General features: G+C 38.1%; 1 protein-coding gene across 2 annotated transcripts in view; it reads left to right on the forward strand.

The window, feature by feature from the left end:
* Positions 1-20,330, forward strand: part of LOC124153664 (chaoptin-like) — a 78,836-nt gene extending 58,506 nt beyond the window's left edge. For both annotated transcript variants that reach the window (XM_046526962.1, XM_046526963.1), the window contains exons 2-4: positions 14,694-15,304; positions 15,753-16,142; positions 18,000-20,330. In XM_046526962.1, the coding sequence (XP_046382918.1) occupies positions 14,845-15,304; positions 15,753-16,142; positions 18,000-19,873 (2,724 nt within the window). In that variant the 5' untranslated portion in view covers positions 14,694-14,844 and the 3' untranslated portion in view covers positions 19,874-20,330. The remainder of the gene's footprint in view (positions 1-14,693; positions 15,305-15,752; positions 16,143-17,999) is intronic.
* The last annotated feature ends 6,704 nt before the right edge of the window (positions 20,331-27,034 follow it).

A 27,034-nucleotide genomic window follows, 5' to 3' on the forward strand; every position in this document is an offset into this window, starting at 1 on the left:
AACCAAATAATGCAATAATCAACTGCTATGTATGACCCTTCATCACCAATCTAAAATCACTAAGTTAATACCAACGCTGGGTTTGAATGCGCCCCTTACCGTCGGGTTACGGTTACCCCTTTTGCAAATCCCTAACGTTCAAAATGTGTACTAGCAATCCATAAAAATGATACGTCAACCCTTGCCCAATTCTTAACTTGTATATTACCATTTACCATTAAAAAAAGTATATAACGGTTACAGCGAATTTAAATTATTTGAAACCCATTATTAAATACAAAAGGAGTTACCAAGGAAAAAAAATGTTGACACCTTAATTCCGAGCAGGGGAATCGATCCAACAACCTTTACTATGGCGACGTCGCATTAACTCCACTACGCCACCACGACTTATGACGATGACGTTTTTGTAATACATAATATCAGACCAGCGTTGAAAACCGGAGCAAGGACACAGAGTATGCACACGAAATTAATCATTAAATCCATCAATGATCGAAACAAAATGATAAATTTAGCAAGTAACTTCTCCCTCTTTGTTCATATATCTTCACATGGAAGCGAAATATTTGCAGTGCGTGAGCAAGGAAAACAAATGGAGTAAGGGAAACTAAATTTTCTTGAGAAGCAGAAGTGGCGCCACAAACTTTGTCCTAAAACTTTTGAAAGTGACTGTACATCAACTTTATTTCAATTTATACCGGGGATGATGATGATTTTCAAAGCATCCTTATATATTTTGAAAGGTAATTACGTTGTAAGTTACTTAGGCTATGTTTGAATGCAATTGACCTCTTTCTATTAAAGATTTCTATCCTTATTTCTGCGGTAGATTACCAAAGATATCCTTCCTCCCCTCATTCCGCCGTAGTTCGCCTTAGCTCTTCCTCCTTTTAGCTCCTGCCTCAGCTTTCCCTTCGACCATCCTCAGCCTTTCACCTCTCCAATAGCCTCAGGCCATAAATTATCTCTCTCTCACCTCAAAAGTCTTACCCCTAATTCCCCCACAATGACTTCTGCTCCGGTCCTAGCACCACCGTTTAATCCGCCAAAAGCTTCCATTCGAACTAAACTTCAATTTTCCACGGAAACGGGACCTCTTTAAACTTTCGTCTCCCAATTCCAACTTGGTTCTGTCGAAAACCTTCTCCGTCCACAACTCATGCGGAATCGTACCCTTAAGGGTTAGTGTGAATAAATTGAGTAAAAGGAGTATTTTTTGTGGAAAAGTAATGTGTTACCACATTGTTGGAGCAAATGAATCGTTCAAACTACCCAAAACCAATAATATTTAGGGCTTGACTTTAATTAATTTCAAAGTATTTCCACTTGATATACGATATAATCATCAGAAAAAGATATGATATTAGCTCCTGTTCATAAGATACAAAACATAATTGGGTAACGATCCAGGTTCCGTGCCGAAACAATGCATGCGGTCGCTGCGTATTTTGAACTCGCAGGATTTGGTTATGCTCTTGTAAAACTCACAGCATTAAAGACCAAAAGCTACTAATAAACTGTATAATTTTTTTAAGAGAAATTGTAAAAATAAGCCTTTAGTAGATCAAAATAACATTGTTTTACCCCTGAAAAATGAGGTGGGAACAAAGAAGTACTTAAATCCAAGAAAAAAGCTCTTCTATGGATTAGAGCGAAATTCCAAAGACTGGGTGATACAAAAGGTTTTGGAAGGAATATTCGTATACTGACAATTTTGAAATATTTGACCTCAAGCAAAATAAAATTTTCGGTGTAAATAAAACGTAGACCGGAGAGCTTTGATTGGTGTGGTTTAAGGATTTATATTCAGCAGAAAAGAGGAAAATTACCAACACCTGGTAAAAGAACTCCGTAAAAATATTCCGTGAAATAGGTCACATTATGCCCCTGAAACTTCATTTCTTCCACCTTCATCTGGACTTTTTTCCCTTACATTGTGAAACTTCAAGCGACGGCGAAAGAATTCACCATGATCTCTCTTCTCTGTGAGGGAGTTCATATGTCGGGGTCGTGGTGTTGAGCCGATGCGCACCGGCATCTACTGGGCTATAATGCACCAGATTCTAAGTACAAGCTGCAGTTATAAAGGAAATGAGTGCAGGTTTAGGCTCATATCGGCCACGGCTTAAAAAAATCCTCTTTTTAATTAGAAAGTATCTCTTTTAATAGACTTACAACGAAGGATATCTTGTCTCTTTCAATATGCATGTAAGTGAAATTGTGGGCTATTGTGCACAGTCCTGCAATGGGTTTTTTTATTATTTATTAAATAATATTTCTTGGAGTTTTAGGTCAATGTAAAAAACAAGTTATAGCCAACGTTTCGATTTATTTAAAATCATCCTCAGGGCTCTTAACTTTGTACATATTTATTGATGTTGTGTTACTAAGACAATTTTTAAGTTCTTATTTATAAAACAAAACTTGTGAAAAATTCACTTTTCTCAACCAAATATTGGTAACATTTGGCTTTTTCTTTATCACAAAACCGAAAAAAAAAATTTTTGGTATGGTAGTGTTTTTAGCTATGATATACCCTCTCCAAGTAGTTGAAGTTAGCCTTTTTTACCTAGTGAAAACAATAATTCCATTTTAGATATGGGTGCCTTCATTTGTAGCTAGTTGCGTTCTCATCAGTAGGTTTCTTGTTTAAACGAAACTGCACCGTTGCAATTCCTTTAATTTTGCGTAAGAGTCCTTGGGATATGAATATTGAAACAAATATTTCATTGACGACTATAAATGTCATGACCTAGATATATGTTTTATCCAAGCAAATTCTTATGCTGAGGAAAATGCTTAGGAACATAGCTTTAAGAAATAGAAAAAAATTACTAGGAAAGAAGGAACGCACAAATTACTCGTCTAGATAGGGCAAAGAATAAATAATTTTTTTAATGATGGGGTTTATCGCCACATCACCTTTTGGGTGGCATTTCTCAGGCGATGAAAGCTGCTATTTCTTAAAAAATTGTAACAAAGGGCTTATTTATTTACATTAATATTTTGTTATCCGGCGGGTGGTAGAGAAAGGAGAGGTCTGTTGTTAATTTGGTGTTTTTCTCGTGATTACTCTCAGATAAGCTTCTTGCGGCTTATCTTGAAGCTGGGGGTCTCTGAAAAAATGTATGTACTTGAGATTTACAATGACTGAGTTACATGGTTATTCTCTTTTTTCACCCCGATTAAGATAACCTCCAGATGATATTTACCTTAAAAACTTGAATTGCTGGTATTCGAGCCCAAAACTCTTGATTGCTATTCAGGTATGTTGGAAGAAAATGGTGCTTTAGCTGGTAGCATACCTTAACGGCAATCGGGATATCCGGGCTTTGTAGACATCACCAAGTGATTTATTTGGTGGGGAATTTCATCATCTTGGTGAACCGCTCCCTTTCTCGTGACTGCATACAATTTTACTTGTGACATTCACTGTTTTGTAATAATTCAGAGTTAAATTTTAACTGTTATTAGGAACAAAATAAGTATACATCTACATCTAGATACAACTCCGCAAGCCGCCTAAAAGGCTTGTGGCAGGGGGTTTAAGAATACCAACCGTTTACACACAAAAGGAAATGCTGTAACGAAATTACAACTAGCATTTGTTAAAGTCCTTTATGGCTCGTGGGAAAAACGAATTCCCATATCTGTCCGTTCGGCAAAACATCTCTCTTAATTAATCGCTTCTGTTGGACCTGGAAATATAAGGGGGCTCTAATATTATGTTCTCCGCCTCGCTCTTAAAGATATCCATTCTCAATTTTTCAAGCAATTTAAGCCTATCGCGCAGCCTCCGAGTCTCCAGCGGCTCCCAGCTTAATTCGCTGAACATCTGGGTAACGCTGTCTGCACGCCCGTAGCAGTATTTGACGAACTGCGCAGCCTTCCTTTGTACTTTATTCAGTTCGCGGATTATCTTCTTCCTCCCATACGCTCACTGCCTTTTCAAGGTGAGGTCGGGTGAGTGCAAAAAAGCACCTATCTTTTATATTCTCATCCGAAAAACATTTCCACAATACGCTTGACGAATCCTAATTTCTTCAGGGCTATGCCGCAAATATTCCTCATATGGGTTCCCAACGAGAGGTGTGAGGTTATCTTAACTTCCAGGTACTTCACTTCGTCTGTTACCTTAATGTTATTACCATCCACAGCATAAAAACTGTTATAGTTGGACGAATATACAGACATGCATTTGCTCAGATTAATTTCGAGTCCTCATTCTGGCGCCACAAATGAACGTTGTTTAAATCGGATGATAAAATTTCATAGTCAGGTTGAAGTCATATCAAGTCATATCGCACGATGTGGTTTTATTTCAGTATAAATCGTTTCACCTGTGATATCTTTCAAATCTTTAGCTCTTTCTTCAAAGAATATTTCAAAGAAATAAAAGAAGCACCAGTGAGATTCAGGTGATACTGTGCTAGAGGTAACAGTTGCTTCACGGTTCGATTGATTTCCACTGCCTTGAGCAAACTCAGAGAGAGAGAGAGCATCAATCAAGATAATATATGATTGGTCATGCCTCTACTTCTACCTTCACTCAGCAAGGTATCTCCGGCAATCTTATTTTCTCATTTTCTCCGAAATCACAAGGGATGCAAAAAAAGCGAGTCTTGCCAAAGCTCGAGTCTGATCTCCATCCTTTCACTCCATTCAAAAGGAAACCTGAGGAGAGACAAAGGCTGTCAGCTCTGAAGTCAGTTCATTCCTTTTCCCTTTCTCCATTCCCACGTCTGCCATTTCGCACTTCTGTTCCAATCACTAAATATCCCTCGATTTCCGTTCCTCCCTCCACGCATCGACTCGCAGTCACCTTCTTTCCCCCGCCCCGCAACTCCTTGTCCAAGCAGCAGAGAACCTTCCACTCCTAAGAGTTCCTTCGCCGAGCTAAGCTCATATTTCAACCCTTATCTGCATCTTCACCATCCGCCCACCTTTCTGCCTCGCATGCAACCAATGAGTAGTTATATGAGAGTGGAAACATTTATTCTGCTCCACTCTAATCCAAGCATATATTCCAATAATGTGTTTTCCGATAAATCCAAATTTTATGGAAAAATAATGAACTATTATTCGACGAAATCGTTATGACCTCATGTTACAAAACAGTCAGTAACCATCATTAATTAAATTGCTCTATAATGTGATTGTGTTTCATCGTGAAAAGTTCATCTGAAAATTAGAATTTCATTGCACAGTTCATAATTTTATGCAGTTACGAATAATTTTACAGAGCAATCCATTCGCTGATACGATTGGCATGGGTATTTTTTCCAAGTTTCCCACTGCTAAAGCAGTATATTTCATGCGTATCGTAAATCATTATTTTTGTGATGTTTTGCACATCCACAGTTATGTAAAAGTATATTTTATTTGTATATGCCTCTGTATAATTGTGATGCCAGTAGGAATGAAAGAATGATTAAAAAATACCTCTGTTATGCCACAGAGAGGGATAAAATATAATGATGGGCGATTAGCAGGGATTTCTCCTGCATACAACGGCTTTGGATTGGCAAGTAAGTTGAATCAAAATACTTTTCATGGGCGCAATCATTAAAAATTTTAACTTTTTGTACACACTTACACACCATAAGACCACGCGATACTTCTAGCAAGAAATATCTTCCCAAAATAAAAAAATATTTATTTTCAGAGGTCAAATAAAGTTTTTCGTAGAATTTAAATGCTAAATTAAAGTACATTTATTAGTGAATAAATGCTAAAATTCACCCGCCAATAGAAGGTGGGAACGTTGGTTAGAATGATGACTTCAACTGTGCTCTCTTTTAACTCTCCTTTCTAACTCATAGAAAATCAGGACCAACCCATTAGATATGTAAGATCCCTATTACTATATGAGTAAATTATTTCATTACATTGAACCCCAATGCATTTCGAGGTCCGGCCGAAACGAAAAATAAAGAGGGATATTTTGCCTAAGAGATAGGTATGGGAATTCTTTTTCCCTTCGCACGATAAGGGACTATAACAAATGCTAGCCGTAATTTCGTGAGAGCATTTCCTTTTTATGTGAACGGGTGGTGTCCTAACACCCCCCACCTCACGCCTATAGAGGGGGCTGGTGTATAGGTGTACATATGAATGTGAATGAATGAAGAGTGACCCATATTTTAACTACATGAAGTACTGTCGATTACTAGCTGCTATCCACCCTGCCTACATACTTGAGCCAGTAAACAGGTGCAGCAATTACCTGACATCATAGGAATGAATATTATGGAATTGATTGATCCCCATCTTTTAACACCAAGTATAAATTACTCGTGAAAGAGACTCAGATCTCATAAAGTCTCTTCGGGCTTACCTCTCACTCTTGGATGGATGCGGGCTATCTGGAGACACCGACTACAATGGAATGCGCAGTAGAACCTCAACCCTCTCCCTCCTCTGCTTCTCGCCCCGTTCGATCGCATCTACTCCCCATTCGTCATTTCCTCAATTCCCTTCTATCCTTCTCAAATTCCTCCCAGCAGCGTCTGACTTCCTGTCTTTCTTCCATTCCTTCTCGCCCTCCTCTGTCTCAATCGCCTTCATCCCGCCAGCAGCTATCCTTTTGTCGTTCCCCCTCCACCACTACTCTCCGAACCCTTTCTCTCACGGTCCCGCAGTCATCACACACCCCTTTCATCACTAGCTCCCGTCCTCGCAATGCCATCGCCGCTAGGCTTGAGAGAATTATCTTCATATATCATGATAATTTATGTGACTGCAGGCGCGATGCCTGTAACATGAAAAATAAAATACTTCATATACTATTATTATAAGAATTAAATCCATACAATAACATAAAAATTAAGAGGTTCCCGCCATTATGTCTGTTTGTCAATCAATCAAAAAGTATGTTTAGTTATATAATGAATATATTTATTTCACTGCCCAAAAATCACAATGCAATACATAGATAATCAGTAGAATTAGACACCCCAGGAGATGCAATCTTATGAAGGGATTGCCACTCATTGAAAATAAGGCAATGCTTGGCAGTACATTTTACAAATACGTTTTTAGCATAATAGCTCATCTATGAATCATAGTACAAGGCATATTCATAAAATAAGGGTCGTTTGGTCATAGGAAAAATATACTCGTATGAAACACATTTTATTGGCACTTGTAGTTAGCTAGAAACCTACTTCACTTCTCCCCATAATCGCCGTTCACTTCTTAGCATTTTTTGTACCGCTGCACCAGCTTCTTTAACCCCATCTGCATAGAATCTCGTCGCCTGAGAGTTGAACCATTTGATCCTCTTCGGTTTCGAAATGTTGTTCGCCGAGCCACTTTTTCAAGTCCAAGAAGAGGAAATAGTCGCTTGGTGCAATGTAGGGAATGTAAGATGGGCAAAGAGTTCCCAACAAAAACCTTGAATTTTCTTATTGGTTTTGACAGCAGTGTGAGCCTGTGGCTTAATCCAATTGGTTTGACTCTCAGGCGACGAGTTTATATGCAGAGGAGTTAAAGAAGCTGGTGCAGAGGTGCGACTAAAGCCAAGAAGTGAACGGCGATTATCTAGAAAAGTGGAGTACTTTTGTAGCTTACTAAAAGTGCCAATGAAATGTGTTTCATAAGGGTATATTATTTTCTTGTGACCAAACGGCCCTTACTTTATGACTATGCCTCATAAAATGTGCCATATATTATGAATAAAATTTCTTTAGCACGCTTGGAAACCATTACAAAATATAATAATAGTAATAATACAATATTTGGAAATTATTATTCAGTAAAATTTAAACAAAATAAAATAGTAGACTTAACCGACGGAAAGAAAATTTGGCAGGCTATATGACCTTGGAAGAAAATATTTAGGCCGTGCCGAGGTTTCATTGCAAACTTAAGATTACGCCGTTAAATAAATGTTAGTTATGAATAGTTTTCACTTTAGGATAGTTATTTTTTGTTTAGTTATGGGTAAAAATTTCGAAGCTAATCGAATGAAGAAACTGGGTTTCTTATTCTTTTCCTCAATTTTCCTCCGCGATTAAAATGTTTTTAGCAAAGATCCAATCGTTCGATCGGATCAAAGATCAATTCGTTCAAAAGCTATTCTTTCTTTTCACGAGTGGCAGTATTTGTTCCACTCTGAGTTGAACTGAAACAATTATGCTTAAGCTCTAAAAAGCCTATATTTCCGACGAGAGGTGCGGAGGAATTTCTATTACTCCAATCAGAATGCATTTCCTATGCTTTCTTTCAGCAAGTTTTGCTTTGCGGTTCCTAAATTCACTGTAGTCATCAACTTCACGATCAATGTTTGTGCCACTATAAAGGTTTTTATTGTTTTATGAAATACTTTATTAGCTTTATTATTAGAGTTTCATAATTAAGTTGGAGAGAGATTCTGACAGTAAAATGGGAATGGTGGATAAAATTTTAAGGTTTCAAATATGTGTTCTATCTACTGTCAAAAACTACTCAAGTATTTTCAAGAGTAAAAAAGAGGAATAACATAAGGACAGAAATGAAAGAATTTGCAAAACAGGAGATTTTAAAGTATAAATTTTGAAGCAAGCTCAAATTAGTTAGAGAGCATATGAAACATTTTATAAAACTAAGCTTGGCTTGTAAGAGATTTTATTTTTGCATTTTTTTCCAAAAATATAAAATTAATTCCTCCAAAATAAATAATTTGCGAATCCTCCGCATCGCTTCCCTCCGTCAGCTTTCCCAAACTCATCTGACCCCACCCATCACAGACTCCCATCTAATCTCTCCGCCGTAGTGGCAGCCGATATCTCGCCCGCCGCATTCCCAACCCTTTCCCCGCGCCTCTCATATTGCATCCGCCTCCAGCGGCCACGCATATGCAATATCATTCCCCAACACCGCATCACTTCCATTCCCGCACTGATCACTCAAAGGGAAGAGGGAAAATCTGCCACGCCCCCATTTCTCTCTCCACCCCTCACTGTTCTCTCTCCCTTTCTTCCCGAATCGGATTCCTCTTATCCGCCGTTAGCCAAAAAATGGCAATGAAAGCGAAATAAATGTCTTTTTCTTCGATTGAATTGCGTGGTTATAGTACCTACTTTTTAAGTTTTAAAGGAAATGTCTTAGTCGAGGCAGTTTTATGATCCTCGAAACTTTTTGAAACCAACAACACGCTTTCGATTCTAAATAAAAGTTTATTAAGCATTATGTTAGTTTGAAATTATCATAAAAACCCGCAGATGCAGGAGTGAAAATTTCACAGAGTCAGATCATATGGGGATCAGCTGTTGTATTTATTATTAGGCTACTTTCAAGTACAGCTTCATGTACTCTCAATCAGGCTACCTTGTTTTATTACGATTTGTGTTTGGGACGTCCTCAGACTTCATCCGGGATTTACTCCCAAAACCCTGCTGTTGCATATTGATTTTTCGAATTTAATCCATTATATGAACTCTTTATATTTTATGAATAATACTATTAAAGAGCCAATTTTGAGTCGATTTTGTTTTTTAATATTTGTTTCATCTCTAATTCATTGGTCTAGATGATTAACATTTTCATGGATGCCCATTTCCTCGCAGGCACCTACAAACACCGTTGTTAGTCAATTGGGCTTGCTTCAGTAAAAAAGTTTACCCAGAAGAATAGCTTGCACCGTATAACTTTTGATACCCGAGGATTTTTACTTAGTAGCGTCCGCAAACTTCAACTGGATTACGAATCCTGAACTCTTCGATCAGTACCAAAGCATAAGCTTGAGGAGCTTAGATATTAGTATCCACCGTCCGTCTTCTGCTCAAAATTCCCGAAATTTGGTGATTTACAGCGATTTCTTTACGAGTCGATTGTAATCATAGCACTCCTTGGTGATGGCAGTAGTATCCCACTTTATCCAACTTAAGAAATCACTAGACTTGTACAATATAGCCAAAATGGAGTTAATGCCTATTTTTATAGAGAATGGGTACATTTATTTTATTTTTCCTTGCTTTAAATCATTCTAAACAAGGGAATGAAGGTACCACGGCGGAAGTCAAACTGATGAACCTTACCTACATAATATGAAACAATCTTATGAATTGTAAACAGTGCTTCGTTGGGAGATAGTGCTGAAATTACTGAGTGAAATTCAAGAGGCAGAATAGACATTTAGAAGTGTATTACTATGGTTTGAGGAGTGAGAGTGCTAAATGTGGTCTAAATAGAAGCACTTTAGGCCCTGCATCGGTCAAACAAAAGGCATCTCACTGGTTTTCTCCAACGCTGGCAGGAAAACAAATGATGGACCTTTGGATCCCAATTCTTAGTGGTTCGCAAGTCAATGTGCCTGAAAGTTAACCATGAGCAGTCCAATCACATCCCAATTTATTAACCCATTTCTAGCCAAAGTTGCGAAAAAGCAACATGATGCAGAAATACAAAAAAATTGTTTCAAATGAATTTTATTCTTATATAAGTCTCTTTTTTATTAATATAGGTTAAAACTGATTTTTTGAGGGATAATAATGGTTTTTTATAACCATTTCGATGCTTAAAAATACTAAAAATGCATGAATTATCAAGTCACCTGACACGCAAGATAAATATATTTTCGTAAGAGTAACTATTTCTTTTATTAAGTATTTTATTCTTCAATATACACATCAACATTTCATTTAATAGATATTACAGCTTATATTTCGTCTACATTCCAAAGCGATTTTTAAGCGAAAATCGGAGTGGGAACATAATGTTGCGTTTTCGCAACTTCCTCCGAGTTCGGTATTCTATGGGAAGTTATGCAACCCTCATTATCATATATTGTCGTCTCGTGGTAATGTCCCGTTTTTACTGCTCCTTTTTATGCCACGCATTTGACAGGTGTCATCATATTTGATAATTAAAATTCATAGATATTGTGTGTTCAGTGAGATGTAGTATTATTTAACCTAAATCCATTACAATATAGATTTGCATGCTGCTATAAAAGAAATGAAAATTTACACTTTTTTGACTGTTCCTGTCTGGACATTAATGACAGATTTGCTAAATTATGACCTCCAATTGGTGACTAGAATGATAAATTTTTATTACTCGGAATAATTGCCCATAATTTGTAGATTGATGAATATATGGCACCTTAATTTGGTCGCCACAGTGCAAAAATGTTCATTGAATAGCTACCAAGTCTTCACTAAATCGACTAAAGTTCAACTTGTTTGAGTGAAACATATTAAAGAACTCATTACAAAGTTGTCATAAGTACCTAATCTCATTCACCGCTTTCATCCCGTGATAGGGCAGTGTTTTTATTAAACTCGCGTACCTCTGCTCACCAACCAATTTATGTTCCTCAGACCAACGTTGCGAAATACTGCTTTCTGCTGTTTGAGCAGCTGATAGGATTTTCATGCGTTGTTTATCACTCGCAGCTCAAAACTTTCCTGGTGCCTTACAATACCTTTTTTGAACAGCTCATATTTGATAGAGAATCATAGAAGACTGGTTTAAATGACATGACATGCGATTAAAGGGAGATCAAGAAGAGAAAAGTGTCAATGGTTAAACTGCAGCACAATGACTGGTTTATAATTACGAAAAGGCATTGCATGCCATTGAAAAGAGATGCATAAAAAGGCAATAAGCTCCGTGGAAGGAAGAATAGAGAGAACCGTGAGGTTTAAACTGGGATTTAAAGCTTACAAGGTATTCCAAAGAGAGACAAATTCTCTTACTTTTTGGTTACCTACTTGAAAGTAGAGAATACCCCATTGGAAAAGCTTTCATGGCTACCAAATACTACGCTTAAATTTATAAAGACTTTACAAGTGTGTTATGTATCCAATTTTAAGGTGGAACAATAGATGAGATGAGAAAAGAAAAATAAATTATGATATAGTTTGGATGCTATTGAAACTCTTGCGGGAGACTCCAATGAAATATATTCCTACTCACTGATATTTTAATCAAATATTTGTCGTGGCACCATCTTTTTAAAAATAACTAGTCATACCTAGAGTTAAAAAAAAACTTTTCGGGTTCCATAATTTTTAATTTCATATATGTGCGCAGGCAGACCACACAAAATAAAGAGCTTAGATTTTAAAATGCAAAACACGATAATACCTCTTTTGTACGAGATTTAAAAAAATATATATAACTATTTACACGAATATTGCTATCATCACGGATGCGTGAAAAATAAAATTCCTCCAAACTTCCATACAAATAGACACGAATAAACACAGAAAACATTTGATTTGTTTTCTGAGCTCGTAACTTACTTCAGTGACCAGACACTCTAACGAGAGAGGTGCAATTCGGAAAATACAGCTCAGATCCCACGACATGCCCTACTTAAAAATGCTGAGCACAAACTCCCAATTAGCGCACCTCAACGCTTCCACACATACAGACATAACCCTCCACCCCTTCTCTCAACAGCTCCCACATCTCTTGCATAGCCGAGCGTCGTCGGCGAGACACGCCAGCAGCCGGGCAATAAATCAATCAATGCGCCCATCCCTCCTTCGCGACTGCTACTGTGTGTGACCTAGTCTCATACCCTCCCCCGTCCCCGCTCTGCCTCCCATCTATCGGAGGAAATTCACGTACTGTTACTCTCACCGCCCAAAATTACTCGGTTCCATCCACAAATGAGTCTCTCGCTAGTCTCGACTTTCCGGTACCTACCTGCTGCTAACGAATTTGCCGCAAGGTGTGGTGCATGGATCGGGGTTCGTTGACCTGTCTTCTGTATTGAATCAACATTGAGGAGAGTGAGTTCGTAATCAAATGGTGAAAAACCTCTGCTTCGTGGAGCTCGCAAACTTGCCTTTGATAGTTAGTAGATGGGACTTGTGTCATGATAGAGCGGAGACTTTTTTGCTTCGGGGTTATTCACTTTTTTTCATTTTTGGTAAAATTCTTCCGCTTTGTGATTTCAATAAGTTAGATAACAGACGTAACAGTAATTGGGTTAGCGCTTGACAAGTGATGATGAAATTTTCCTCGATAATTTTTTCACGGATTTTTTAATGTTTCTATCTATTTTTTTAAGGGACCTATGTCACTGAATACTGAATAACTGAATTGTTTAAAGAAAATTTGTATAAATTAATTTGAATTTTTTTACAAAACCATCTCTGACTCGGCTATGGCAGCTATGTCTACGACAAACAGTTGCATGGAAAGCGTACGATTCGTTCAAAGGATAATATTTACCGTCAATTGCAACACAATGCTCTTTCCAGTAAAGCTATGATGAAGCATTCGGGAATAAATATTTGCAATATCTATCAATACGATTATTTATTATACAGGAATAGCAGCATATGATTCCGGGTAGATACCATAATTGGCTACTAAAAATATGCGCCACTTAAGTACTGGGGTAACAACTTCCTCATTGCAACTTTCATTCCATTTTTGGACCACACTGGTATTTTTTCAGTCGCGATAAGTCAACGGCCTGCCCTCATTTGTCCTGAAAATAATTCATCTGAAGACTTCCACATGACTCAAAACAATGACAGCAGTTACCTTCGTTGTGATTCCGTTCGTTGAAAATCATTATTCTCTCTCAGGATCAACGTAAACTCTCGCCACTGTTAATGAGACCCAAGGAGATGCACACAATGCTTCTCGTTCTCGTTATCTCATGAAACGAACTGACAGTGACTGACCGCAATCTCATTATATTTGAGTTTAAATAATAAAATCCACATTCAAAGGTAACGAATTCATTTTTAACATAAAATTAAGGGCGAGACAGAATGAATAATAATGATACTTCGGACCACCCAAAAAAAGAAATGATTTTTTTTCTAATGGTTCGAGACAGAAATCACCGCATTTTTAAGTCAACCGTTACTAATGCTTGCAGGATCAAAGAATCTACCTGAGGAAACTGCTTTCGAATTTCATGCCTAGAGACGTTAGTGTTTTCTGAAAAAGAAATCAATTAGTGAAGATCATTTTTTAACTTTGGATTGTCGTTTTGCCTTGAAATTGTTTCATTTTACTCCCATAAAATCAAATACAAGGAATTAAATGCTTATATTTTATACATATTATACATATTTATTCTATTAATATAATTTTTATTAATGGGTGAAATATTATGTCCCAGTTCTCAAAACTCCACGATAATTTTAGAAAATTAAAAGAATCGATAGAGCTATTTATCGCATACAAGGGAAACTATTGGAGATTGATCTCTTTACTATCGTTACTTTGCGGAATTGAATAAATTAAGATGATTACGTAGCATATTTGGTATGAAAGTTATTTGCCATTACTGAGTCTCAACCCAATGTATATTATGCCTGATAAACTCTCTCGGCTTAAGTGCATTTTAATACTTATCATGTACATATTATGCGTGGTAGTAATTTACGGTGGTTGACTCCTAGTTCATTGGTACATTAAGCATTGTGATTTTAGGAAGAAAAAGCTGCAGTGGAATTAATTCAATATATTTGAACATAAAACTTAATCATCTGTTACTTTTTTGTGAATTATAAATATACCTCGTTAAGAGTTCAAAACATTGCGTACGGCATACCCTTCAGTAAAGATAAAGTTGAAACTTAAACTCACAAACTGAAAGAACTAAATTAACTGCTGTTTTGATGACAATTAAAGGTGTTGACAATCTCTGACTAAATAATGTTTTTATGTTATAATATACGTTATTCCAGTGTTGATTAATGACTTGTAACTGAAACCATTTTCTTTTTCAGGTGTAAATAACAAGAATACCTCCGATGAACTAAGACCAGTAGGACAGAAGAAGGCTTGAAAAAGTTGTAAGGAAATAGTTCCACCTATTTCCTCTAACTGCGGATACAAGTAAAAGTCAACAATCTGCCTGCGACCCCGCATACAGCAAATATGAAGAGAAATAAGCTTTTGAGGGGCATCCCCACCTTAGTCAATTTTTTGCTAGTTATTGCGCTATCTATATATCCTATACACGCGGAGTTTCCCCCCCTGGAGTGTCCAAAGGAGTGCTCTTGCCATTATTTCCGCATCCACTGGGTAGCTGACTGTTCCATGCGGAGCCTCACCGCCATCCCAAGTGGACAGAGTGCCTCTGTGTACATACTCGATCTGTCCAGGAATACCATCAACGGCAAGAATGACAGCTTAAAATTCCCTACTGGGTCCAAAGTCCGAAGATTGCACCTGGCAGAGAACAGGCTGACTGCAATTACCAGGGATACGTTCGCGGGATTGACGCATTTGCTGGAGGTGGACTTGTCCGGTAATGCCATCGAGGCATTCGACCAGAGCGCGTTCATCGATTCACCAGGGCTTCTCTCCTTGGAGCTGAGACGAAATCCCTTAACGGGTAAGTGTCCGAGCAATTTTGACTAAAATATTTTTTAGCATGTGAATTGAATCAATTCGAAATCACTTCTTTTCCCTTTGAAAATTCAATGAAATCCATTTTACTGTGCTTATCTAAAATACGATACGTTAACTAATTACTCCCTAAATAAGTCGTCTTATGGGCCTAATTTTGTGGAAGTTGCTTACATTAATAAAGAAAATAACTTTTCTTTGATTGATTAATAGTCACAGTCAAATTTCAAATGATTTAATTTCACTTCACGACCTATTGCAACACATTTTGTATTGCCGTCGGTAAATTTTAATCTAAATGATACAAGTGGATCAAAAATAGAAAATTTCTTCAAGTGCCAACATGATATAAATGTTGTCACGCTTAGACAGCTACTTATGCATTGTAGTCTCAGGAGGATCATTCATTGAAAGTTGTCCTTCGTTATTTTCAGGGCCTGATAAAGGGAAGCCATTCGTGACATCACGATCACTGAAGAACATCGACTTGAGTGACTGCCGCCTTCGCCACTTGTCCGCAGGATTCTTTGATGAGGCGCCTTCTGTCTCCGAGCTGGACCTATCAGGGAATCCGCTAGAGACGATAGACCCAGAAACCTTCAAGCCACTTACAGGACTGGAGAAACTACAAGTAAACAGATGCCTTCTCACATCCATTGCTCCAAATTTACTTCAAGGAAATCTGCATCTGAAGCAATTGGAAGCAGCTTGGAATCCGAAACTCTTTGCCAACGGTGACGAACCTAACCTGGCTGAGTTGTTGAAGGGACTAAATCGTCTAGATCATTTGGATCTCCGTGGCACGGGTCTACATAAGATACCGAGTAAGTAAATTATGTTTACGTTTACTTTAAACTGACAAGTGTGGGATAAGATTAAGAGATAAGTCATAAGAAACTGTAGGCAAATATTTATTTGCGTTCAATGCAAAAATGAACTCAAAAAAACTCGAGGAGTATATTCAGTACGGGAGACATGGGGCACATTTATACCGTTTTAGGTTATTGATATTCGTATTAATATGCAAGATAAAAAAATATAGATGATACACCATTATGCAGAAAAATTGCTTTCCTGACTTTTAGTGAATTAATTATTTTCGTGTATTGCCAGTGACCTATAGAATATTATTAGTTGATTACAGTCAAGTACACATGTTAACCAAGCATTTTTGGAACATTCACGGTACCTATTTTCTCTTTAGTACATACTAACGACTTTAATGCCATTGATTGTATAAATTATTAAGTCAAGGAAAATTTATCCTTTCCCTGAAACGTTGGTGAGCCCAAGTTGAAAAGAGCTCAACAGGAAATTGTATTAAGATAGGTAGTATGACTTTTATCCGCTCTGCTTCGCAGATTTTTCACATATACCCCTCTGTAAATGTACTAGAAGCTAATATATTCCTTTGTTTGCCTCACATATTTCAACTCATATCGTCCTAACGGTGATGAAAAAGCCTTTTTTTAATAAATCATATTTTTCTTTTGATTTTCAATAATTCTATTAATGGGGATTATGTTTAAGTTAGCGGTAGGGCCACACATTAGCCGCGTAAATTTAATTGAAAGCGCAAAGAGTAAATATTTTTTCAAATATCTTTATTCATACTCTTTTCTGTTATTAATTGATATTATGGTTTCAATAATTGCGCCTCCAAAATTCTGTCATTGTATGTGCAAGATCAAAATCAAAGATTGAATGATCTAGTGCACATTATTTTCCTTGCGAGCTGATAAACTTAACTCATGGCACATGAAATTTTGCTGTTTGCAGGCAAGGCCATTGCCAGAAAAAATGGGGGAGATTAATTCAATTGAAAGGAGTATATATTTCTGGCGGTGTTCAATTTTAGATTATACACTTATGGGACTTAAAAATTACGGAGGTGCTTGAACTATACTACCCGATCGTTACGACTTTAGTTGAGTGTTACGTTTATACCCCTTTTGCTGAAATGGCGAGTCTAGCATGTCATGAACTTCCAAAGCCAAATTGCGCAATGGCAAATGTAGCTTGTCATCAGATTTCCATAATTGTAGCACTATTTGGAGGAACAATATAAATATTTTGAAACTTAAACAATGTTAAAACATTCATGAAGTGCATGAATAACTCATATTTCATAAAATATGATGATTCGGAAGTAATTAAATGATTTTTTACAAGTAACGATAGCTGTGTTCTCTTTGTTCTTATTAGAGAAGTGTCGTTTCGATGTATCGATGTTCTTACGGGAACTGTGCTATTGTTTGTGAACAATATGGAATAATAACTACTATTTATTTCACCGTTGTGTGTTGATTAAAATCTACAAAATATCATTTAATTACGTACCATTCCACTTAATAAGAACCACAGAAAAAATAAATAGAGAATAGGATCACCATATTCAGGAAATAAATTGAAGTGGAAGAAATTAATGAGCTCATCATGTACTTACTTACCCGGTAATTTCATTTTTTGGTACTCTTTCTCACTCAAATTTAAAAAACAGCGATTTTATTCCCAAACTATGGCTGTAAAATGTTCACGTGGATAAAGGTGACGTTTTAACTTTAATTCAAAGAGTGCAAATTGGTACACCCGCTTTGTAAGATTTTCCAGAATCATTTCAAGTGCTTTAAATATTTCCATTGCAGCGAAAAAATATTAATTTGTGTTTTTCATATTAACAGGTGATTCCTTCAAGGATACTCCAAAGCTGGCATCCCTGATGCTAGCTGATAATGACGTGTCAGCTTCGTCTTCATCTATACCAACAACGCTGTCAACCTTGGGCAGCATTCATCTTCTTGATCTATCGGGGTGCCACCTCCAGCTTACTTCTTTGTCCTTTCTAGCTAACATGACCGACATTCGAGTGCTAAAACTTGGTAGAAACGATCTTTCTAAAACTCAGACAACACCTGCAGCGGCTGATCCGGAGCAGATGGATATGGATTGGTCGATTTCTCATTTGGATAAACTGAAGAGACTGGCGTTGGACCACTGTGAAATACACCGGTTACCAAATGCGAAAAGCTTTTCTTCGCTTCAAAACGTATTGGCCGAGCTAGACGTGTCAGATAATCCACTTTTTAAATTTCCAGTAAGTATTAATAACACGAGTGGTCAGCCGATGGATCTTAATTCCAAAGGGAGCTATTTTATCCAGGAAAAACGCTTTGCCGAATCCATACGTGCCTTGAAGGCTTTACAAAATTTAGACATGTCACGATGCAATATTTCTCATCTAACAAAGGACACTTTCACCAAGTCGTTACAGCTTAGAAGACTTTCGCTCTCAGGAAATTTGCTAACAATAGATATTAATGGTAAAACATTTCCCGGGCTAGAAAATGAGCTGTTTTCTTCAGCCCACAAGCTGGAAACCCTTGAATTAGCTGACTGTGGGTTACCTGAATTCCCATCTCCTGAATCAATGCCTCAGCAAAGAAGGGACGAAGATTATAGTGTAGAAATTGCTAAAAAGAAAAAGAAGGAACGCGTTGATGATGACGTTGACGCTATATTAGATTCGGCTGACGAAGAAACGGAACCGTATCTAAGGGAGTTGAATTTTGCGGGAAATCCTCTCGCCATCAGCGGCCCACTTCCTCCATATGTTTCTTCGCTAACTAAATTGGATCTTTCTAGGTGCGGGCTCACAAACATACCAAACGAAACATTTCTGTGGGCGTTGAACCTGACCGACCTATCATTGGCCGGAAATCCACTCGGCTCCAATGGCAAAACGATAGAAAAACTCTCTTCGCCAAGACGGAAGGACGGTCAAGTACACGTGGGTAAATCGTTCAGTAATGAACAAGGAGGAGATAGATTGCCCAAAAATGGTACAGTTGTGGAAATAATTCACGTTGACGACAAGGCAGCCAATCCTGACTTTTCGTTTCTGGCTTTCCTTCCGAGCATTCGGTCTTTGGATCTTAGGCGGTGCAACCTAACCTCCTTGTCTTACTCCACCATTTCCAACGCGAGCCTGAAATCTCTCCGACTTGCGGGAAACCCTTGGGTCTGCGATTGCGAATTGGTTAACCTTTGGGACTGGGCGTCGAGCAGCGGTAACGACATCCTGCTGCACCGTTCTCCTCCCGCTCCGGCTGGCTCGACTGTCGTTGCCGCGGCGTCGATAGAAGAAGAGAACGGTCTTCGCTGCACTGCAAAGGACGGCACGAGGATTCCTTGGTTTCGGTATGTCCTTACGTCCCACCAGCACCACGAATGTGGACCGCTTCCGGCAAAGTTGGTGGCACTCGCCTCGCGGTTGCATCAGGAACCGGGGGATGTTGCCATGGCGTCGTCGAGCATTGATGGAGGTGATAAGTCATCTGGAACCTGGTCAACCACGGCCTTAGCATGTTCTCTAGGTGCACTCATTCTGCTGATGTTGATCGCGGGTGTTTGGTTCGTGCGCACAAGGAGCAGGAGCTGCCAAATGGTGTCCACATTGCCGCAAGGCAACGCTCTTCTTCTTGATGAGGAGGAGCTAGGGAACATAGGTACAGTGAGATGGGCGGCAAAGCCTTACAGAGAAACAACGCAGCCTTGAGCCTGTCATCTTTTGAGGAGCTGCTTCAAATATTTAACACCTTGTAGCTCATCCTTATTCAACACATATTAGATTCTATTCTAATAAATTATTCGGACAAAACCTGCGTCAATTTAAGGTGAAATAATTACGAAGGATAATCTTCCTTTACGTGTTGTAGAGTAGTCTACGGATGATGACGAGTGTTTAGATGAGTTCTCATCTCATGTGATGTACTATGATTTCAATAGAAGACTGGAAAATAGGAATAAGTGCTTCTGAACTGGGAGACTTATGACGCTTTTTATAATGACGATGGAGTAGTGGCTAATCGTCATTTAAGTGATAATGAAGATCTTGAACGCTATGATATTGATAAATCTTTGGCAGTGTGGTGTGCTCAATATGAATATTTATTGCTGCTTATAGTTTCCAGTTTACCTTCAATTACTGTCAATAAAATTTCAAAGCAAAGAAAGTAATCGACCATCATGTTATCATACTGATAATATGCAGTACATACTGTCTGCGGGTATTAAAAAAACATTCAGGGCTGAATGCTACTCAGAGTTCACTCGCAGTGGATTGACTTTAACGTAGGTGATAGAAGTCAATCAATATGTTAACTCACACAATATCCTTTTCGTAATCACCCACTGGTGCTGACTATACCTAATATTCCATATCGGAAATAGCGATAGGTGTGATATGGGAGACCTTTTTGGATATATTCCCAAGCACATGATATTTTTTACGATCATTTCCGATTTATAAACTAAGGTTAAGCAACACTAAGGTTTATTACTGTATTTTCTCATCGTCAAAATTTTCCAATTGTTTTCATAGTGTGCTATTGTTTCTCCGTCCGATTATTCTTTTGACATGCGTGTTGCGCATTCCTTAAATGGTATGATATTACTCAACGGTATGCCATTTGTTCTCAATGCATGTTTGCTCAACGGTATTTACTCACGCCATATGTTTTTACTCAACGGTAGGTGGTAGCTGCAATATTTTTTTCAGGAAGACGATATTTCTTCTTCCTCTTCGCATTCTATGGTAAGTAAATACATCAGTAAGTAATCAGAAGTTCAACAGCTTCTAAGTTTCGAACGTCGTCAGGGTTGTCTTAGTTGTGAACTTTCAGGTGGTTTGCATCTCACGCCTAATATTTATTTATTTCCCTTTAAAAACCAAAATATTTGGTAGCAATTCATCGCTTGACTCGACAAAGGAAATAGAGAAAGCGATTTTTAAGGTCTTTTCGGTTATATTCCGAGGCGTACGACAAATCTTTACGGTCATTTTTGTTGCATATTGTGCATTTTTCTTAGGAGTTTGTGTAAACACCCATTAGTGCTGACCGTATCAAAAATCCCACGTAGGAAATAGAAAGAGTGTTTTTAAGGCCTTTTTTTATCTCTTATTATTGTGTTTATTATACAAAAAATCTACGCATACACAAAGAAAAACAGACCTATAGCATATACTAGAAGAGCGAAAACTCTTATTTTAATAAGCAAATTTTTTTTAATTTTTATATAATTAAAGAGATAATGGTTATAAGATGATATTTAAAGCATGATGGGAGGCTACGGGGTCGAAGGATTCCACACGAGTGTCCTCCCTGATACTCCTAAACTTTCGAACACACTCCATCTTAATCTGGAAACCTCGACTCCAACGCGCTCATATCTCCATGTCAGAGGCTTGCTTCTCCGCTAAACAGGGGGATACAACCTCCGCACTCAACTTCACTCCAGCATACCAAGTTTCTACACACACACACCACCCCTTTCCTCTCTCTTCCCTTTCGTCCTTTGCCATATATATCTACCCCACCCTCTCTCAGACCACCCAAAAACTCAAATCCGACGAAAAAACCGAAACCCAGGGCGGGCGTCTTCTTCGCTTGACTCCCGCCATCATCTCCTAGGCTTCAGTCGCCTCCTCCTCTCCGGCTCCAAAAACCGCCGTAACCACCCCAGCCACCCATTAGTGAAGATTCCCCTTCCCCCTTCCGAATACCTCCACCCGTGTAAGTCCCCCATCGCGCCCGCGTGAGCGAAAGGAGCTGACGACGCCCGGCACCTTTTTCGCCAAGTCTCCGGGATGATGCCTACCCCATGAACTCGTCTCTCATACGCACTCCTCGACGTCCTGGTCGGCGTACTATAACAGTTACTTTTACAATCCACTAGAAAATATTTGGATAATACGGATTTCAATGCAGCAGCATCATCATCTGATGCTATATTTCAAAATACTATGACAATGACTCTGGTTATGATGCTCCAGCATTGAAATCCGGATTGCGCAAGTTTTTTCTTGAGCATAGTGGTTTGTAAAATTTACTGTTGTAATAAGTGGAATCCCACAAATTGGGCACTATTACCATTTCCTTCGTCATGGACTGTGATTCTCGCTCTCCTTTCGCCTGGGTCTTCGCTTCGCCACGGTAACTCGAAGCGAAGCGAAAATTTTCTCAGCGATTATTCTCCTTCTTTTCGCCCCGCCTATTCATTTAGTTCGGGTAACTTCGTTCTCTTGGCGAAATACTGTGACGTAAGCAATAACGAATCACTCATAAGTCAATGGGCTCAAGATAATTTCAGCGATCAACACACTGCCTCCGCAGTCCGAAACAATTGAAAAGCGCGAAGCATGTTCGCAAGTTCAAATCATATTTCTTAAATATATTATGCCATGTTTGGTTTATTGCGTGAGACTATCAGATTGCTACGTTAAGTACTGTTTTACAATATTGCTTATTCATTAGTCGTTTTCCGTAGTTGAACATAGAACCGTTCTCTTTGTTTTTCATCTTTTTCGTGGATGTAACCACCCCAGCCACCCCGGTGAAACTCATAGGTTAACATTGTCAATTCTAACCTAACCTAGATGGCAAAAAATGAAAGAGATATCTGTTTCTTATGGATTAATTACGGAAGAAAATGACAGTCAGCTTATCGTACGCTAAGGAAATAGTGTAAGGCAAAATTAAGATATTAGGGAAGAATAGGCAAGGAATGCAGTCAAATATTCTCATATTACAATAATTCGCTGATGTTGGATGAATACCAAAGGCGGCATATCAGCGTATTACACATCCTACGCTGCCAAGAGCTCTGCCGGACATAAATGCAAAGCCTAACAGTGGAGTTCAGTGAGACTTTATAAGAGCTGAACAGCTGATGAGAGATTTTTCTGTAGGTACATAGAAATATTTTGACAACTTCAAGTGACTTGCCTCTGAAGATGAAAACCATTGTATGCGAACCTTTTTTTTATGCAGAGAGAAAAAAGTGACTATGGCAGGAATCGACCTTAAAACCATAAGGTTGGTAGTCATGTTCTCCACTACACCACTACTTCAATTACCATATGACACGTACTTGTATGACAAAACTTTGGTCAGTCTCTTTCTTATTGTTTCCTATGAAACATTCACGAGCATAATGAAACAAAACAGAAAGTTTTCTCAGGTAATCCAACACATTTATATGCGCAGAATAACAGCACTCCCACAACTACACAATATGCTTGCCAGACTAAAGATTCGCGGTTTAATCAAATGCAAACCCACTTTTATCCCATCTATTGAATTGCTTAGAACTTCAAGGCGAGTAAAACAACACACAGGTTGTATGCCAAGCATTTGAATAACAATTAAACTAATTGGGATCAAAAATATAACATAATAATGGTGTGTAGCTGTAATTAAATCACGAATTGTTCTGTCAACAATTCTTTCGTCAAGTCTATAGAGCGATTTCATCGTCGACGCTAGCAAAATTCGCACTTATCAAATATTTACTTTCGCTCTTTGCTCGCCAGGCAGAACCAGCATAACTTTTTCGTCGCCAGAGGGACGACGAAATAGCTAGCGAATGAAAATGAGAATACGAATTCAGTCACCATTTGACAATCTTTTTGACAAATAGCGTTGGCTATAGCCAGAAAGAACCAGAATCAGGCCCCTGGTAATCTCATACTATAGCACTTGATCTAACCTAGCCATGTTATTTCTTATCAAATTTATGAATATATATTTTAAAAAAAAGAACGGCAATACGCCACAATGAGGTTAAATCACTTACGGTTTTTATTATATTTAATGCTTATAAAAATAATTAATAATTGCTCTGAATTACGCAATTCATACGTAATAACTGACCATAACAATTGCATCAAAACTGTATTAATCTGGCAGTCCCTATCTTAAGCCCCATAAAACCAATTGACCAAAGTACTGTTGAATTTATCACACACACAATTTCGGGAATATTTCATAATTACCTACATTCTTGCTAAATAATTGTTTTCAGCAAAAAAGTACAGATGCCAAATTTGAGAAATTTTCAAAAATCTTTATACATGATTTATCGGCAATGCTTCACATTTTTCAGTTTCACTAGAATTAAACTTTTTTTACAGCTCTAAATTAAAACCATTAAAAGCATCTAGAAACTTAGTTCCACGATATCCATTAAAAACGTCTCCCAGTTGGATGGAGTTTAATGACTGAATTCCACTGGAGTGTTGAATAAAAAGCCTGACAAGTTTATCTCAAACACGTCGAATGCTTTCGCTCAGAAAGTCGAAAGATATGCGTGGATATGCCTCAAGCCTTAGACTCCTCTTTGGACAAGAACTCGAAAAACTCGTCAAGGCTGCATTTCAAATATCGTAGTGATTTTAGTTGCTCTGCAACTTCGGAATTTAGACGAAATAATCACAAAATCCGCATGAATCTCTTATTCCATCAATGATTTAAGTGCATTTAGCTTCTGGTAATTTTTAATCCATAAAAAAAAATTTACTTTCTTAAAACATTTCAATTTCTTGTAGAAAACAAATTATTACAGAAATATTTTTCTAGATAATACTTTTATTTAAGAGGGCTCATCATGCCTCATAGTTTGGCAACCAAATATCAATTTCACTTAAAACTTTTATAATTTTTCATTGCGTTATCAAAATGTTATAAAAAATAATTGATTTTTTAACGAATTTAGCTTTTGTGCTCGGTTATGATTTTATTTTATTTGTGAAGCGTCCCTCATTAGTCTTTTAGATTCCGAACTATTGAAGTAATATCCATGGTGAGTTAAGTTTAAATTGGATTGATCTTAATTATTTGAATTGATTATGTAAATCTGACCTTTTAATGAAACGTTAGGGTATAATATAGAATGTAGAGTAACAAAAATGGTGAAATACAACCTAATATAGAAACGAAGGAAGCAGAAATTATTTAAAAAATTCCAGAACACTCTGGCAAAGACAATGGCATGAAGACTTTTTTTCGCTTAGGAATAAAGAAACCGAAACAGCGGGAAAGCCAAGAAATATGTGTTCACGCTATTAAGACACATTTTAAAATATATTTGTATTTCGGTTTAAAAAAGGTTAGCTATGCAAAACAGGAAATAGGCAAATATGTTTTACCAATATCCTTGAATGGATCATTTAATTATGAATTGAAGACATCTTTGAATCGTGTTCAGTTTGCTGTGAGTTTTCGTCAATTAAAGATTGCGTAGTTATTTTCCAACGCTTAGAAATTAGCTATTTATCCATTGATCTTAGAATTTCATTGTAAAACTCGGAGATAGTATATAACGTATTGGTAATCTAATTAATTAATGTGTTCTATCCCAATTTTAGTTTCCCAATTAATCCCTGAGGCTGACAATATTGTTGTTGGAAAAGAAAATATACCCTTTTCCGACCAGAGAATAGCAGTAATTATATCATAGAAATAAATGTCCTCAAATATTCATAAAATGTTTATTGTCTTCGCTGAGTGATTTTCGATAAATGCCTCAAATAAATGAAAGTCCGTTTAATTTCAGGATTTGCGTAAGATAGTAGATAGACCAATTTAAAATAAGAGAAGTGTTAATCCTGCAGATGATAAGCTTGTGCTATTCTTTGTCTCTGCCTCTAAATTCAAAATAGAAACTTATCTCGGTATAAAAATCTAGGTATCTTGGTAGAGCAATCCTCTATATTAAGCGGTCAATGAGCAGATTCTTTGAACATATCTTAGTAAGGGCGTGGTAGAACCGCCTCTCGTTGTGATGCATCGTAGCGACAGTGGAGGAAGCTGCGTCGGAATCGTGCGAATGCCTTCTCACGCCAACTCGCGGCGGTAAATTAATAATGATCGGGTGTGGGGGGTCGAGGAGAGATAGGGAGTGGGAGGGGAGATATCATGATGAAGGGTTTTGAGGGAAGAGGATGATACCACTGGGTTTGGGAGGGGAGCTGTTTGACGGGTGGAGGTGCTGAAGTTGAGACACCAAAGGGTGGGATGGCGCCCGGGGTTTCTTGCTACCTAGAGAAGACTTAAGTGGAAGGGTTGCAGTTGGATGTGTGGAGAGGGGACCGAAAGAGCCTTTCTTACTTCCTCGAGGGAATTTCCGCGGAAACCACAACGCTGGCTCACGATTCCCCTCCCTCCGAAGGCTCCCCTCACCCCACGTAGCAACCTTGTACCTATTCCTACGGCTCCACCCTCAATCCACCACCGTTAGAGTGTGTAGTATATACATTAACACTTATAAATAAGTGAGAGAGATGGCAATTTTCCACAAATTATTTAACAAATCATGACGTGTTTCCACCGACAGAACATTTTCAAGTACAATACGTGTCTTTCGTGCGTAGGTTTCCGCGGCGTTGTTTACGATGACTGCTAATTTCCGGGTTCTCCAGCCGCGTCTGTCGTTTATGGTTGGCAACGATTTCGGAAGCAGGCACTATGCGAAGGTGTGTACACAGTGCCATGCTCCTGCGGAAACTCATATGTTGGCGAAACATGCCGAGGAATGGCGACAAGGATGAAGGAGCATGTGAGAGCTACTAATAAAAAACAACTGCACTTGTCAGCCATTGCAGAGTATGCTTGGAGTGAGGCGGGCCATAACATTGAATTCGAAAAAGCGAAGATAGTGGCAAAGGAGAGTCACTACTACCCAAGGCAAATCAGGGAAGCAATTGAAATCCACAAAACACAAAAGGACAGGAGACAAAAACACAAGGGACAACGGCTACCCAATTAGCAACGTTTGGAAGAGAGTTCTGACCAATCAGCGCACAGGAGGAGATCGGCCAGTGCCAAATAAGATGGCAAAAAATGAAAACTTCTCACCTTCGACCTGAAGACGGAAGCAG

This window comes from Ischnura elegans, chromosome 2, assembly GCF_921293095.1.
Source record: "Ischnura elegans chromosome 2, ioIscEleg1.1, whole genome shotgun sequence".
Classification (NCBI taxonomy): Eukaryota; Metazoa; Arthropoda; class Insecta; order Odonata; family Coenagrionidae; genus Ischnura; species Ischnura elegans.